A 17823-nucleotide genomic window follows, 5' to 3' on the forward strand; every position below is an offset into this window, starting at 1 on the left:
GATGAAAACAAGAGGATACAAGAGTGACTGACTGGATGAAAAAACTTTATAAGAAAGGACAAGTTATCTACACTGTTTAATGAATCAAAAACCATTTTTAATCCCTTCATACAATTTCTTTGTGAGTTCCAACATCTAATAAGTTACTTTTTTTGTAAGACTTTCATTAATACAATCATATCAAATGTACATACTCTTAACAGATCATTTAGTTCATTTCAAGATTTCCTCAGTACTATTAGCTTACACACTTGATGTCCAATCATAAAAAAAGACATAAAACTTGTCAACAGGAAATATTTAAATTAAAAAATTATCTTCACCTTTAAAAGGGGCATTCCATGAAAACTTTAGCGCTAACTTTCACACTAAATGTGAGAAACTAGGGTGCAACTCTGTGGCAATGAACTCTTCATAATGTAGAAAAACAAAACACAAACAACTTCTTTGACTGGAATCCTTAATGAAAAACCCTTTCAAATACAGGAATCACTAATGAAAAACCCTTTCAAATACAGGAATCACTAATGAAAAACCCTTTCAAATACAAAGTACATGAAATCATTTCAAATTTAGCTGGAAGCTACACTAATACCTACTACAACAATGGAAGCAATTTCATTTTTGCTGGAAGCAAAATTTAAATACTATATTTATAAAAAAGTTTTTTCAAAATACTGCACTGAAGTTTGTGCTTTCAGAGAGGATAAATTAAATTGAAAATGTCATCAAATTACACAAACTACTAGCAAAGATATATAAATATCAATTAAACACTACTTTATAATGGGTATTTGCTCACTAGGACAAGCTGGGCTGATTAATGATAAATCTGGATGTTTACCAATTTTGATGTTTAAATCCTAAAAATTTTTTTTATCTTGACAGCAAGTAGAAATCTACATTCATCATCCCTCAAAGTAATAACAACAAAATAAATCAAAGAATCTATTAATATGATTTAGAAGCTTATTTTTTAATGCACAATAGCAAAGCAATCCTTTGTACACAGTTAGCCATCATTCACTACAGTCAACAATATATTCAACAAAAACTTTCAACCCTTATGGTATGTAAGGCAGCCAGTACAGATATGTCTAATCCAATTCAATAACGAGACACATCTTTGTCAACTGTATCGTGTGATTACACATTTCATATGGTAATAAAAGGTTTACATACTACCTAGCAATAATCAGTGATCTTTAACAGTTTCCTAGTTCTGCTCATTGATGTTGTATAGTTTACTAAGAAAAATAAGGCTCAGATAAGTGTCCTCAAGTATTTCCTTGACTGTGTCCCAATCTTATTTTTTAATGTTAAAATAAAATTTTTCTAATATTACAATTACTTTCCACAAACAACATTTCTATGCTTAAATAACCATTCATTTCTTCACGTTCACATTGGATGAAATTTATATAACAGATCACTAATTCTTATACAACAATGTGAGAAAGGACTATTAAAGACCACAGTTGTTCCTCTAATTTATTTAATACAAAGAAACACCAGTAATACCCAGCCTACTAAGCCAAGCCTTTCATTTCACTTATACTGAACAGAGATGACGCAGTGCAAGTGTTCAGTACTTAAAAAGCAAATTTTGTCAATGGTAATAATGACTAACTATTAAAAAAATAGAAAAAGGCTTATTAGTTACCATACCTTGTCATCCACTAAAAAGTTAGTAAAAACATCAAGGCCATTCATAAGCGCAAAGCTGTATCAATGAACATGAAACTTATCCTACTGCATAACACAGTTGGCTAAAACAAACAAGTCTTAGACTTTCAAAGAATATATAAACCAGTAGCTAAAATTCATCCGTAAATCTCTGAATTATACAGTATCATTAAAATAAATAATGATGCACTTTAAAATTCTGTAGAATGAGGTAGGGTACACAGTCACAAAAAGTATGAGAAAAAAATTTTTCTAAAAATTTACAAAAGGATACAAGATTATCACATCTCTATAATACTGCATGTGAGTGCACAAAAATATATTACTTCCAACAAATCCGACCCTAACCTTCTCCCTCTGCCTCACTGTCATTTTCATTAGACTCACCAGAATCAGTGGATGCCATCATAATGGCTTGAATTCTCTGCTCATCCTTCCGGAGACTCTCATCATCTGGATTTAACTTGTGGGCTGCTCTGTAATCCAACAGGCCTTCCGAGTACAGTCCCAGGCCAACAAATGCAGTCCCTCGACGAATATGGCATAAAAGTCTAGATTTGCTGTTGTCAGCTGTTGGAGGTGTTAGCAGTTCCAATGCCTGAAGTGAAATAAAAAACCATAGAAGCATTACATTCAAAACCACTCGTACTTAAGGGGGCCGGCCGGCTAATGCCATTTTTTAAGGACAGGCCTTTGATATTCATACCACTTAATAAGGTGACTTGGGACATCTCCAAACCACATATGATTTTCGCCTCTGACCTTCGATTTTGTGACGCCAGGGCGATTTATCCCGAAAATAACCATTTTTCAAATTCTATCTCCTCCTTTGATATTTAATATTAAGACCTAGGATTACTACCATATATAGACCTGATGTAGACCTCCAATCGAATGAGGAGTTTTTTTCTAAAAGTCATTTTTTTGCTAGATATGAATTTTTCAATATGGTAAAAAAATAAACCCTATAAATCAGGAGAAAAAAAATTTATAAAAAAAAAAAAGACGAAACAAAAATGGGAAAAAAGGGCTCTATTTGATTGTTCTATAATGTCTTTCCGAGTTATATACCAAATTCCAATGTTATAGCTTTAAAACTAAGTGAGAAGATAGATTTTGAAGGTCAATAAGTATAGTTTTGAGATACGGGCGTTCAAAGTTTTCCTTCGTATTTCTATAAAGACAATGTTAATAAAAAATGATTATTATGAATGTATATTTCTTTTTTGTGTATTAATAAACCAAAACTATTTTATTTATCATAATTTAATCATAAATGATGATCCCTTTGCTCATATATCGTAGCCTGGGGCACTGCTTGAGGCAAGATGGGGCACTCCCTCCTACGCAACTCTCTCTCTCCCCTTCACTAACTCGGCTTATTACAGCGAATTTTCTTCTTTTGTATGTTAGCGAGATGTTTTCCTTGTATCTTCCTCTTTGGCATGATGAAATTCTTGCCGAAACAAAGAGAAACAAACGTAAATGCAAGAGAATGTCAGAGGTGAAACTCGAAGGTGTACACTCTCTTTTTACAAAGACAATTTAATAAATTATGATTATTATGAATTTCATATTCCATTTTGGGTATTAAAAAACCAAAACTTTGTTATTTATCATAAATGAAGATCTCTTTGCTCAAAGATAGCCTTGGGCACAGTGTGACGTGTGCTGTCAGGCAAGACGGGCGTTACTACGCAACCCTCCCCTCTCTCTTCACTAACTACGCGTATATTATGATATTCTGTAATAATACTTGAGCGATTTTTCTTCGTCTGTATGTTAGCGAGATGTTTTCCTTGTCTTTTCCTCATTGGCATGATGAAATTCTTGCCGAAACATACATAAACATATGTAAAAGCAAGCGAATGTCAGAGGTGAAATCGAACGTGTAGACTACTTGAAGTTTGTGCTCGCACTGATGGTTGGACTTAGTAGCTGACTGAAGTGAAGTCTCCCTTCTCGACTCGGGGAATGTCTACAGATGCCATTTCTCCCAATTTCTTTGACAATAATTATCAAAATTTACAATAATAGAAGAAATATTGCATTTTCTTGTACGGATGAATGTTTTAGACTTATAGAGTTATGTTTACTAACTACCCTGTAACTACGATAGTAAGAGGAATTTTGACGAAATATTTTGTATACGTATTCTCAATTGCCATATGAAGCTCCATGAATTTTTTCATGACTTTGCATTTTTCGCCCTATACCACCATATATAAGGGTTCCGCCCGGCCCCCTTAACAGATGTCTCAAGCACAACTACATAATACGTACACCACTAATGTCATTTAGTTGCTTCAAACATAACGCTTTAATAATATTAATGAAGAGCCCAATGAAAGTTATTAGGCAAAGCCCTAGTTCATAATGTAGTTAATTACAGGTAGTACACATTTTTTTTTTATTAAAATACCTGGCCTAGGAGTCAGGAAAATTTATGCATTCAGTGCTGCTGTATTCATGTAATAATGAACTGATGGAAGAAGACAGGTGACCTTTGTATATCTTCATCAAATTGAAAAATTTCATGAGACATGGGAGTATGCATACTTGTATAGTAAAATACCATAAAAAAATATCATACAAAGTGATTAAATTCAATTTTTTCTCAAAAAATAGCCAACAAACCTTTGAACAGTCATTGATGGCATGGTGCAAATTATTGAGCGCCAAACTTGCAGCCGCTCTGTTGCTGTATAATGAAGCCACATTTGGAGTTGAGTTGATTGCTTCAGTATAGGCATTGATGCACCCTCTATAATCGCCATTTTCAAACAATGCTCTGCAAAACAATGAAAATCTGCTTGACACTACTGTACAAATGGGATTAGGGTATTCACTCATGATGATAAAACTAATAACAAAATATATTCAATCACATATTTGAGCTGTGTCACCAGTAATCATGAAACTTACGCAGCTTTTTTCTTATAAAACTCCAAAGAATGTGGCGTAACATTTTCAATCTTTGCTTCATCAACTTTAACTGTTGAATGAGATGCCAACCACTGTAAAGCAAATAAATCCATTAATAAATCTATAAAACACCCAAAAGGTCTTGACTAACAACAAACAAACTGAATAGCAAAGAAAAGGTGAAGCAACCTGAATGATCCTCAAGAATACCTAACTAATATAATATTATGGGAGGTGCATAATATGAAAGCATAGCTAAACATCAAAAAGTTATTCCAAAGGATAAAAACTGCATTTCTTTTAGATTTTTTAATGGGGACAGGTGCATTACTGACATTTTTTCAAACAGTAACTAAAGATATATTTACTTTTTTCAGCTAGCAAAACAGTACGTACGTACTACCAAACTTACCTCATCCTCTTCTTCTTTCCTCGACTCCCTACTTGGTGTAGGAAATACACGTTTGGTGTAATTCACTCTGATTATTCCATTCTGACGAATAGGAGGAAGCAATCCTCTTTTCTTCTCATCCTTGCGTATCTCTCTATCGAAGCCCTTTTTCCCCTCTTTACAGTTACTCTTTCGGCCTGAAGCGCATTTGCGGTGTTGCTTTTTAGCACTTTCAACTCTTTCTGGTTTACTTTTACCAATCTAGAATAAGACAAAAATAAAAGACAAGACTAATACATAAAATAATAAAATGCAAACATCGTATGCAATATCAATTTCAATTTAAAACTAACACTACTGTAAAAGTAAGTAAAGCTGAAACAGCCCATCTCAACTACAATATATTATGGCAATTATAGAAATTTGTTTACTTATACATATAAGTAAATGAAATCTGGTTGGACTAATCTTACATTACAGAGAACCCCTGTATTCACAAGGGATGCATACCAGATGCCCCCACCCCCCCTGAATAGCTAGAATCCGCAAATTCATAGAACCTCTATAAAAATGCTTAAAACTGCAGATTTTGTTAGTTCAATCTCAAGAAAAAACCAATAAAAATGCTTATATACCTGTCTTTTTTAATAGTGTTATCACAAAAAGTGCAATTAATCATGAAATTTATGTGAAAATACAGACATTTGTGGATATGTCTCATAAAAATACTGCGAATACCCAAATTTCCAACGAATAATAGGTAGATATGGACCACAGAGAAATCCGCGAATGCCGAGAACGCGAATACATCAATTCATTAACCCTTTAACGCCGATTGGACGTATTACACATCTATATAAATTGTCTGTTGGGTGCCGATTGGACATATATACGTCGATATAAAAAAGTTTTTTAAAAATTCGCGGAAAAGTAGTTATAGGCCAACTAGGCAAAAACTTTTGAATCACGCGCCTTGGGGGATGCTGGGAGCTCACGGATCAAGGCATTGTTTTGTTTACAATCGTTACGCAGGCGCGAATTTCTCTCTTATCGCACTAAAAAGTATCAGCGACACATCTCAGAAATTATTTCGTCACTTTGACATAATTTTTGCACCATTTTAAATTAGCCGTTACATGGAGTATTATATATGAAAATGTGCGCAATTTTATGTAGAATACAACAATAAACAACTCATGGTTGTAGCTTTTATCAGTTTTGAAATATTTTCGTATAAATAACGATAAGTGCCAAAATTTCAACCTTCTGTCAACTTTAACTCTACCAAAATGGTAAAAAAACGCAATTGTAAGCTAAAACTCTTATATTCTAGTAATATTCAATCATTTACCTTAATTTTGCAACAAATTGGAAGTCTCTAGCACAATATTTTGATTTATGGTGAATTTATGAAAAAAACTTTTTCCTTACGTCCGAGCGGTAACTCTTCCGAAAAAATCATAATTTTTTCGTCCGATTGTCGTAATGTTTGCACCATTTTAAATTAGCCGTTACATAAAGTTTTATATATAAAAATGTGCGCAATTTCATTTAGAATACAACTAAAGACAACCTATGGTTGTAGCTTTTATCAGTTTTGAAATATTTTCATATAAATAACGATAAATAGAAAAAATTCGTCCTTCAGTCAACTTTAACTCGACTGAAATGGTCGAAAACTGCAATTGTAAGCTGCAACACTTACAGTCTAGTAATATTCAATCAATTACCTATACTTTGCAACAAACGGGAAGTCTCTAGCACTATATTTCGATTTATGGTGAATTTTTTAAAACCGCTTTTTTTTTACGTCCGCGCGTTACAAATTCATGCATCATTTTGTGATAATATTTTCTCTGTGTTGCCTTGATCGTTTTACAATGTGTTATATACCAAAATGATCGCAATTTAGTGTACAATAGAACAGGAAAAAAATTAACTCGTTAGCTTTAAACGTTTTGCTCACAGCGCGATTTGAATACAATTATATATGAAATTTTGTTTTCCCGCTATCATATATCCCATTATTTATATATGATAATGATATTTTTTTCATTTCTGATGGTTGCATACTAAACTTCATGCAATGACAAAAAAAGGACCCAAAAATGAACTCTTAATCTTGAAAACTAAGCGTGCTGTGATTTTTTGAAAAAAAACATTTTTTCCACTTCGGCGCTCACTCCCAGACCCCACCGGCATACGGGAGACGATTTTTATTATACCCCTTCAGCGTTAAAGGGTTAATATGGCAATGATTTCTACAGGAAATAAAATACTTTCATAAAATCTCATGGTGAATTTGTAATCTGTTAAACAAAATATTTTACAAACCTATGTATCATTTATGTCACAGCCTCACTTGTGAGTGAGATATCATGAACATTAGACAATCCTTTACAGAATAACAGTTAAAAGAATAATCTAAGTATGCCTGCACGAAGCAAACAGGGTTGAAAGGTGACCTATCATATATCAATGGTGGGTATGATATGAAAAATAAAAACAATTTTAGAAACTTATGCTTAACCCCTTCGCCACCGGCCTGCTGCATTGCTGCAAATGCTTGCATACCGCATGAGACCCCCTCTCGACCGCGAGTATCAATCATTACTTGCTCCCACTAAATTTTATGTTATTCATATTTTTCCTTTATGTTCTTATGTGAAAACATTGTGTGTACGGATATCAATGAATATTTTTTACCACATTGTCAAAAAATTACAAAAAATATAGCAAGAATATTGGAAAAAATAGGAATATTTAGTGGAAAAAGTAATTGCAGAAGTAGGAACTGTTATAAAGTAGTAGAAATAGTAGTAAAGTAATAGAAATAAAGTAGCAGAAAAAGTAGTACAGTAGTAGTAAAATAGTAGTAGTGGTAATAGCAGTACTAGTTTTCTTACTGAAACAGTTATTCCTAGGTTTCATACAGAAACTGCATATACATCAATGAATGTTTACTGCACTGGTAATAATAATAATAAAACAGTAATAATAGTAATAATAATAATAATGATAATAAAAGCAACAGCATCTCGTGACCAATACTTATATACATATGGGGCAGTTTATTTACCCCCATTATCATCAGCAAGCTATAAAAAAACACATCTCATCACGAGTAACAGGCCTCCATAGAAGTCCTTTCACCTTACGCTTTCCTGTTGAATGAAAGTACTACTCTGCCCGAGCATTCATTCATTCACACAATTTGTCAATTACATCACCACAAAAAAGGAAAAAAAAATGCATCACGTAAGCAGGTAAAATCTGGTGTATAAGCAGGAATCCCATTGCCACCCTTTGTGAATCAGGGGGGGCTGGGTCTGGGCGCAAGTCACAAGATGGATCAGTTATGAACCGCCAGCCTTTATCGACAAGAGGTTCAATGTCTTCCAAACACTCGTTGTCACTGTCAACCTCTAAGAAATTATCACTATAATCATCATCTGATAGATTTGGCAAGTACTCAGACCCTGACTGAAACACTATCATCTGACATGATACTGAAAAAAAAAAACATATAAAATAACTGCAATCAAAAGGGAAAAAGGTGTAGAATTAAAATCTACATGGTTTACGGACAAAATCGTAATCATCCTTCTCAGATAATAGCCTGAGGCGCACTGGCATATGTTGGCCAGTACCCCTCCTAATATCCCATATGAAAATGACGTCACGACGTCCATCGGATGCTCATTGGTTAGAATGAATTGTGGGTGGAGCTTCAGCACCTCTCTCGTACACAATACTGTGTCTGGAAACCATCCAAGCTGAAGAAAACGCTTTGCTTTTCGAGGAGGGATGAAAGACGTACACACGTACGTCCTGGTCTTTTATTACTTTACTGTAAAAGACGTACATGTGTACGTCCCAGTGCTGAAGGGGTTAATTTACAAGGTAGAGGTGCTGATGAAAAGCAACCAAATAACTTACAGGAACAAAGAGGGCAATTGATGGCTCATGAGGCTGAGATAGCCAAGAAACACAATACTACTCTCATCCTTCAGTGGCCTGTGCAGATTAAGAAAACTTCCACAGTGTTGGATAATGGCTTCCTAGTTCATAAGCAAGTTTTCTGCGACAAGCTTCTGCATATAGTTATTCGTTCGATCTTCGTCATTTAGTGTTGCTTCATTAATAATCCCATAAATTGTAAAGGAATAAAGGGTTCTTTCTGTTACCTCGTCTGTTATAAACACCAACGTAATTACATTTAAACCAAGTTAGTATACTTTTGAGCTCTGGGGCAAATCATTGACTAAGGCTCATTATGAGAATCAAGATCAGCATGTGGTACAAAGGCCAGAGCAGTTATCATCAGTATTGTATCGTCGTCGAAGTCCACTTGACAATAGATAGATGTCTTTGCATGCTCTGCACTAGATGAAAGAAGCATCCTTTGACTGGGAACATTCTATAACTGCATTGATCACTGCTTGCTCAAAATCACAATGGAAATAATGGGAATTTAAGTTGGGCACTAAAGACATGTGGTTTTTATGTTATATTTTATTATAATTTTTTATGTTATCTTCATTTTCTTTTAATAAAATTATTTACTTTTGCCTCTTTGAATTTTCATTTGGCTATCCTTTTTTTATGTAGAAGTATACACTAGTACAGTGGACTCCCCCGTATTCGCATTCTGGGCATTCACGGACTCACATATTTGCAGATTTCTCTATGGACCATATCTACCCAATATTCATGGGAAATTTGTGTATTCAAGGTATTTTTCTATGAGAAATATCCACTAATTACTGTATTTTTCATATAAGTTTCATGATTAAATGAACTTTTTGTGATCAAACTATTATAAAAACCAGGTAGTATAAGCATTTTTAGGGAGTTTTTTCTTCAGTTTGAACTAACAAAATAGGCAGTTTTAACAGTTTCTATTGGGGTTTTAAGTATTCGCAGATTCTAGCTATATTTATTGGGGGTTTCGAACGCATCCCCTGCTAATATGGGGGTTACACTGTAGTATACTTTGCTGACTTGAGTTATTTGGTCAACGTAGTAATTCTCCTCTATCTGGCACATATACTGCATATTGGTGCTGCTATTCAGCAAATCTGGTCACTCTCAGCAAGAAAAGTAAATAATTGACCGTTGAACCATCAACAGTCCAAGTCATAACTGCTTATGTTAAGAAACATAAACCTACCACCAAGAACCACTCTATTTAAAAAGAGATAAATATCTGACAGAAGCAGACATCCACACTAGAGAGTAAAGGAAGGACAAATGGCCTAAAACAGGTTGCATTGATTTTATTGTTATAATCAATGAAGCTTTACATATTATACCTAATTGCTGTGCAGCATTTAGTGACATTTTCATTTTCATATAAACCACATCTGCTCCATGTCAAAACTGATATTAAGGGTAGCTTCACCCACAAGTGTCGCACATCGTCTGCATACTGATCTATCATATTTTCCAGGCATATAATATAATTGGAAGAATATATGCAGATGTAAACCCCTAGTTACCATTCACGATTTGTGTCAGGCCTCAATAACATAATAAGGGATGTTACCTGGGCTTTGCTGGGAATTCTTATAGTATCCCTTTATGGGCACAGCTTCTACTGGAGGGAAGAACGTGATCTGACTCTTGCAGAATATTTAAAGTTGGTTTCTGGATGCTTACCACTTTTGAAATTAAAAGGCAGCCATAGCCGTTTTCTTTCTCGTTTACATGGGTGCCTTCGATAATGTAATTGTATATAATGCCATCTTGTCATGGGCATCTATAAAATGTTGGCGTATGTTCCCTTAGTTTCTATGGGTCAAAGTAAACCTCCAAAGGGTCTGTTGTGTCTCTCATAGTTTATACTGTGAGATTTTACACAATTCCTCAAGGCATGTAAACTTGTGTATATCTTCAATCCAATGGGAATGGTGCTCTTTTTATACTGCTAGGGTTGCTACCAGGTTGGGCCTGCTACTGATCCTGAGGATTAGCTTCTGGCAAGAGGCACTTGGGTTTACTCCTCTAATAATAGCCCCTTATATAGGCAGCATCCCTCCCTATATGCAGTCCCCCACTGCAAACGATGGTAAATAAGCAGTCTCTCTTCTTTCATTATTATAACAGATGGGTAAAATGCATCCATTTTCTTTTTTATCGTAATTCCAATAACATGGTCTGCATGTTTTTACCAGTTGACAAATACAGTCAAGTTCATAGTTTATGTCTTTCCATTAAGTAAGTAAACACACTTTTTGCATAATCACTCATTACTGACTTTTTATAGGGATCTAGGCATTTTCTCCAAGCATTCAAGCAACAACCAGTATTCAAAGCTTTTGTATATACAGCAGTTAACTATCTATACTCTGAATATTTATTTTCATTATTTCCAATGTAGAAGCAGAACAGAAAATGTACTGTTTTTATTTAAGTACTCTAAGTGCTATGTGATTTTCTTAGTTATACAACATAAAAATTGAGAATTTTTTGGCAAAGAAAAGGAAACTATATTTCAGAAGTAAAAATTTTATAAAAATAATTTTTCTTTTGATTCTTTATCAATATAATATAAAATGAAAATTAAAAAATTTTCTTTATCTTATATGAATTTTTTTCAATATTTCTGCTATTAGAAAATAAAAAGAAAAAATAAATATTCATACTTTTGCCATCATATAAGTTTTATTCAGAGTAATAACCAGCCCAAGAAGAGCCATTGTTAGGCTCAGAGGTCTGGATAAACTAATCCTTTATAATAATAATATTTACTGTAATAAATAAAGTAATTAGTTAATGCTCTAGGTTAATTTATGTATTCATTTTTCCATATATACTAAAATATTGTTTTAATGAAAATAAATTTTTTAATTAATTTAAGGTACTTAAAAATGATATTGTTATGATACAATAAAGTTTGTTCATACTTACCTGGCAGATATATATATAGCTGTATTTTCTGAAATCCGACAGAATTTTAAAAACTTCTGACACACGCAGTGGTCGGCCAGGTGGTTAGTACCCATTCCCGCTGCTGGGAGGTGGGTATCAGGAACCATTCCCATTTTCTATTCATAATTTTTATTTCCACTGTCCCCTGAGGGGAGGTGGGTGGGTACTTGATTATATATATCTGCCAGGTAAGTATGAACAAACTTTATTGTATCATAACAATATCATTTTGTTCATGGAACTTACCTGTCAGATATATATATAGCTGAATCCCACCTTTGGAGGTGGGAAGGGACAGAATAGAAGGATTTTGGGAAACAAATGCATGCAGATGATTTACATCTTGGTTCCACCTGTTAGCATAGCTGGCTTCGTGGTTACAGCCACGTAAGTCTGCTTGTGCTACTAGAGTTGCCAGCGAGATAGAGACCTATATAGCTGGTGCACTCCAGATGATCTGTCAACAGGGGCGAGACCACGACGTGACTAGACCATATTGACCATACCATGAGGGCTAAGAAGTAAAATAAATATATATATATATATATATATATATATATATATATATATATATATATATATATATATATATATATATATATATATATATATATATATATATATATATATATATATCACCACCTGACCAACCTAGCCAAAGTTAAGGTGTGTTAACTAAGGCTTAAGAGTTAAGAAGTCGCCGTCGTCGGCGACTCAACAACTAAATTAAGAGCTCTTCCTAACCCTTTTCTACAGGATAGGATGAGTGGTACTTCTTGCCCCCAAGATTGTGTCTGCAGACACGTATGGCCCTAGCGAGCACCAGATCTCATATGCCATCTTCACATCTCGCAGGGAGTGTGAAGTGAACACAGAGTTGCTTCGCTAAAACATGGTACTCAGGATGTTGCTGAGTGCCATGCTCTGTTGAAATGCTTCCGAGGCCGCGCCCTCACCTCGTGAGCATTCAGATAAAAAGATTTCAAATCTTTGTGCAAACACAATGAAGGAGCATTTTTGAAAGAACTCCTTAACACTAAAGCCAGGGTGTTCTTCGATATGTGCAGTCTGGTCTTTTTCGGAACACTGCAGATTGCCCGAATGACTTCGACTTTCTTGAGTTTTATGTAGATAAAACTTGAGAGACCCGACAGGGCACAGGACTCTCTCTGGCTCCTGCCCACTAACTTGTGCCATCCTTGCTTCCAAGCTCCTGGCCCAAGGACAAAACGTTCCATTCTTAGGCCACAATGGAAGGCTTAGAGAGCACACCGCCTTGTGTTCTCTAAAGCCTAAACTTGTGACGATGGCTTAAAATCTCACTAACCCTCTTTGTCGTATCTAGGGTGGTTAGAAGAAGGCCTTCCTGATCACATGCAAGAAGTTAACAGGTAGGAGAGGTTCGAATGCTTTGACATCAAGAACTTCAGACTACGTCTAAGTTCCATATTGAAAGCTTCGATCTGGACATGCACAGTCAGTCCGTCTGTACTAAAGTCAGGTGACCGACCAGTTGACCAGTCAGACGAATCAAGGACAGCAAGGCAACCCAACGTCGTCAGCGAATCAACTCCTGACTCGAGCTTCTGGTGCCAGGAGAAAGGAGCGAGGAGCAAAAAGGCGATTCAGTCCCGAAGGAAGAATGCCTGACAGTCCAACCTGGTCTCATGTTACACGATCATCGGGGGTGTATAAACGCAACCGACTTCGTCAACAAGAAACTCAGGGCTACTATATGTCGCCTGATCTCGCACGAGTGTCTGACTCCGAGAAAACAGGTGAGACAAAAAGTAGATGGTGAGCGAGTTTCGAGATTCCACAGAACTCAAAGATCGTGAAGGGCTTTGTTGTTTGACAGAAGCAAATCTCTGAGCCCAAAGGCCATCAACAACATATTTGCGTATTCTTTAATAGTTGTGACTGCCAGCTTATCCCATTCTTCAGATGGAAAGGGAAGACGGTAATCTTATTCCTGTCAACATCTCGATAGTCTGAACGTAGTCAGACTCAGAGCGGAGAGGTTATAGGTACCTTTCGAGTTAGAGTAGACCGACTCTTTCGGAAAAGGTCCTTGAAAAGTGAACTAGGAAGGACGTGACCTCTGTGAATCCAGGATCCTGAAGGCCAACATGGGGCGATCAGCGTCATTGTCGCTCCCTGTGACGTCATAAATCCTCTTATTACATTTCCTAAGCGATTGAAAAAGGGGAAAAGAGACTAAACATCCATCCCCGTTCAATATCATAGGATGGCGTTTAATGGTACCGATCCCGGATCGAGAATAAGGGAGCAGAGAAGAAGAAGCCTCTTTGTCCTCAACATATCGAAGAGAAGAATGAAAGGGCGTCCCTAGTCTCCACAACTCTCAACATACTTCTAAAGAAAGATTCCACTCGGAAGTCAGTAGTTGCTGCCGTCGATCGAGACGATTCGTAAGGACTTTTGCAATCCTGTAACGAACCTCTAGAGGATCGTTACATTCTACGCCTGTTGCTATAATAGGATCTTTCTCATAACCTCGAACAGGGACCGAGAGAAGATACTTCTTAAGATATGAGAGAGCTGTGGAATATCAGAGTTGATCTGGACCACTGGTTCCAAAAACTTGTTTCGAGGACTGGAGGGACGACCGAATTGCTTCTACTTCTTTCAGATTAAGATCCAGGACATCTGAAACCCTATCCAGATGTCCGGCACCTTCTTTCTATCATGACGCACTGAGAGATGTTCAGAATCATTCCTAGATCTTGAATAATATTTCAGTTTCCCGGTAGGAAAAAACTGTGGAGGTCTGAATTGCAGTCTATTCAGGGAAACAAACTTCTTCAGGAAGGAAATGGTCCCCAGCAAGCTCATCCATTCCCTCCCCGAGTATGCTTACTTCCCTAATATGGCTGCGCTTTGCCTAAGCAGGAGAGCATATAAAAGTGCAATGTTGCGGTAGACTCGTAGTTCTATACCGTGCGGTAACAAGCACCGAAAGGATTAAGAGATATCTCTGTTGAACATAGTAAGGCAAAATGAATGCAATGTTTATTCATTCACGTAAGAAATCCCCTCAATCTTAGGCTAAAGTCCGTGATTGTAGGACAGAGATACAGTTAGTCAGTCAATCCCGCAGGAGAGACGTAACCGCCAGCACAGAGATACGGTTAGTCAGTCAATCCTGCACCCCCTCATTTTGGGACCACCTTGACGTGGTGAGGGGGCTCTCGAACCTCAGGAATCTCTTCCCATGTTCGAACCCAAGAGTCCCATATGACATTATATATTTTCGAGTAAACTTATGTGGACCTTTCCATTTTTTGCCAAAATTTTTGAAAGCAAATAAATGAGAAAACATATCATGGCTTAACGTGAGTTACATCTGAAGCTAAATAGTGAGAACTGTGGTAGATCCATCATCTACCCGACAATGTTCGGACCTGTTTTTCAGGCGGAAAAACTATTCTGTGGAGCTGGACCACGGATTCCAGGGGGGGCCTGGTTCTAGGAATAGAACTCTCGGCATTCTATCCAGTTTGCCCATAATGTGATTAGGATGGGGATAATTGTATTAACATAATACTCTTAGTCCTAGCAAGCGGGTTCTGCTTACACTTGGGCCATACTAATCATGTTATGCCATCCCCTTTTGGGGTAGGGTAGGGATGCGGACATTTGGGAGTCCTTTCTCACTTGTGCCTTTGGCAGAAGATTTAACTTCGCGAAGGGCCAATGATATCTTTTCAAGAATGTAAAAACTCAAACTTTATGAACTGTGAAATAAATGATTTGAGTACCCCTGGGCCCCATGATGGAAAACTACGGCACAGTTGATGACCATTGGCACGTCACTCCCGAATTTCCTAGGTACTGCCACAAGTAGTGAAAGTACTATAAAAGATACAAAGGAACACCTGTTCCAAGTAAGCAGCAGAGCCAGAAAACCAAATAGAGTGCATAAATAAAAAAGAAACAAACAAAAATAAATTGGTAAACTCCAATATCGTAACAATGGAACCATATATGATGAAACAATAATTCTGAATTAGAGACAAATAATCCTCCCAGCAAATACAGAAAAATATAAAAATCATAATAGACAAGCAACATACATATAAAACAAGGAGCCAAAAAAGAAACAAAAATTACCGACTTAATCCCACATTGGTACATTTTGATGACCTCTTTGGACCAGATAATTGGTCAAGATTTCTAGTCCTCAAAGCTGACAACAAAATCTCAGCAGCGATGCTAGAAAACAAATTACTTAACATATATCCAACACAAGACGTGGAATGCAGACACATCAAGGACAATGAATGGCTTATCCAAGTAACCAATAAAAGCAGTCCACTGCCTTTTTAAGTATAACAGAAATAAATAATATAAAGGTAATAATTACAAGCCATGAAACATTGAATTATGTACAGGGTACAGTTCATCCTACCCAATAGCGAGCAGGAGCTTCCTTCAAAACAACTATTGCTAGACTCCCTAAAATTGAGATATAACAATATCCACGATTTAGAAATATACTCTATTTCAAGTAGGAAAGATAAAAGTAAAAATATCAACATTGCCAAAATAAAATTTACAGGCCAAGACTTACCATTTAAAATAAAAATTCTTGGACAAAATAGAGAAGTTCGTCCTTTTGTTCCTAAACCATTACAATGTACACAGTGCTCAAGGTATGGACACACATACAAAAGATGCCGTAATAAAGCTATATGTGCAGTCTGTGCATCAGATGACCATACCACTAATTGGAACTGTAATCAATCAAAATGTATTAATTGTGGACTAGCCCATCACGCAAAATCTAAGGAGTGTTCATTTTACCAATATAACACAGAACTTCAGTTGTTAATAAATAGGACAGGAATGTCAGTCATGGAAGCCAGACTTGAGCTAAAAGTAAGAGGCGTTAACAATCCATCCAAAACCCCCACCTTTTCAAATGTGACTAAAAATCAAGACATCAAACAGCACAATGACAAACAAGATAGTATAAACATGGAAACTGGATTTCATACCAATAATACTGAAAACCCAAAATAAAAGTGATATTACAACAACCAATACCACCACTAACATAGATGATTGAGTTATCCATGGAAAAGAACTTCCAATAGAAGAAGAATTAAATAATGATGATAATCGAACTGGCAAAAAGAAAAGAATTCTAGAAAGAACCCCACCTAAGTGAAAAAAAGTAAATATTGAAAATTACAATCAATCCAGAGAGACTCCAACTACACCAGGAGAACATTTTAAAAAAGATATTAAACTAACCTCATAAATCACAAGGAAATACACAATTACCCTCAATCTCAATCAAACAGCCAACATCTGGACAGTAAAGATCACTCTTTACAATTTCCATCAAATAATACTAATGAAAATCATACCATTAAACCAAACCAAAATATAACTATCACCCCCCAACCATCCACAAGACCGAAATATCCCATTAACAACAACAAAACAAATAACCCCTCAAACCAACAGTCCTTATCACTACAGAAAAGGAACAATAGAATTACAAAACCAGAAATTTCTAAAGCTAGACCAAAAACTTCTGAACCAATAATTAACATTACCAAACATGCTTCATCTTGTGGTTGTAATGAATGCTTTGTAAGTACATATAACCAATAAACTAACTACCAAGACAGAGGACACAGTACGAAATTGTATTGACAATTTTACCAAATTAAGGAGGTGCCCTTTAACACACCAACATGAGAACGAATTATGTTCTGAATCCTTAAAATACAAAAAGGAAATTATAAAATAAAAAATAGACATTAATATTCAACTATGAAAAACAAACAACTGCAGAATCTAATAACCAACATACAAATACAACGATTAAAAACCACAAATAAACCCCCCCCCCC

General features: G+C 35.8%; 1 protein-coding gene across 1 annotated transcript in view; it reads right to left on the reverse strand.

The window, feature by feature from the left end:
• LOC135207196 (dynein axonemal assembly factor 4-like) overlaps positions 1–17823 on the reverse strand; it is a 72044-nt gene that overhangs the window by 4916 nt on the left and 49305 nt on the right. Inside the window, exons 6-9 of the mRNA XM_064238767.1 lie at positions 5024–5263; positions 4612–4703; positions 4324–4477; positions 2074–2284 (exon numbers count right to left, since the gene is read on the reverse strand). Coding sequence (XP_064094837.1) covers positions 2074–2284; positions 4324–4477; positions 4612–4703; positions 5024–5263 — 697 coding nt within the window. The remainder of the gene's footprint in view (positions 1–2073; positions 2285–4323; positions 4478–4611; positions 4704–5023; positions 5264–17823) is intronic.

Source organism: Macrobrachium nipponense, chromosome 32, assembly GCF_015104395.2.
Source record: "Macrobrachium nipponense isolate FS-2020 chromosome 32, ASM1510439v2, whole genome shotgun sequence".
NCBI lineage: Eukaryota > Metazoa > Arthropoda > Malacostraca > Decapoda > Palaemonidae > Macrobrachium > Macrobrachium nipponense.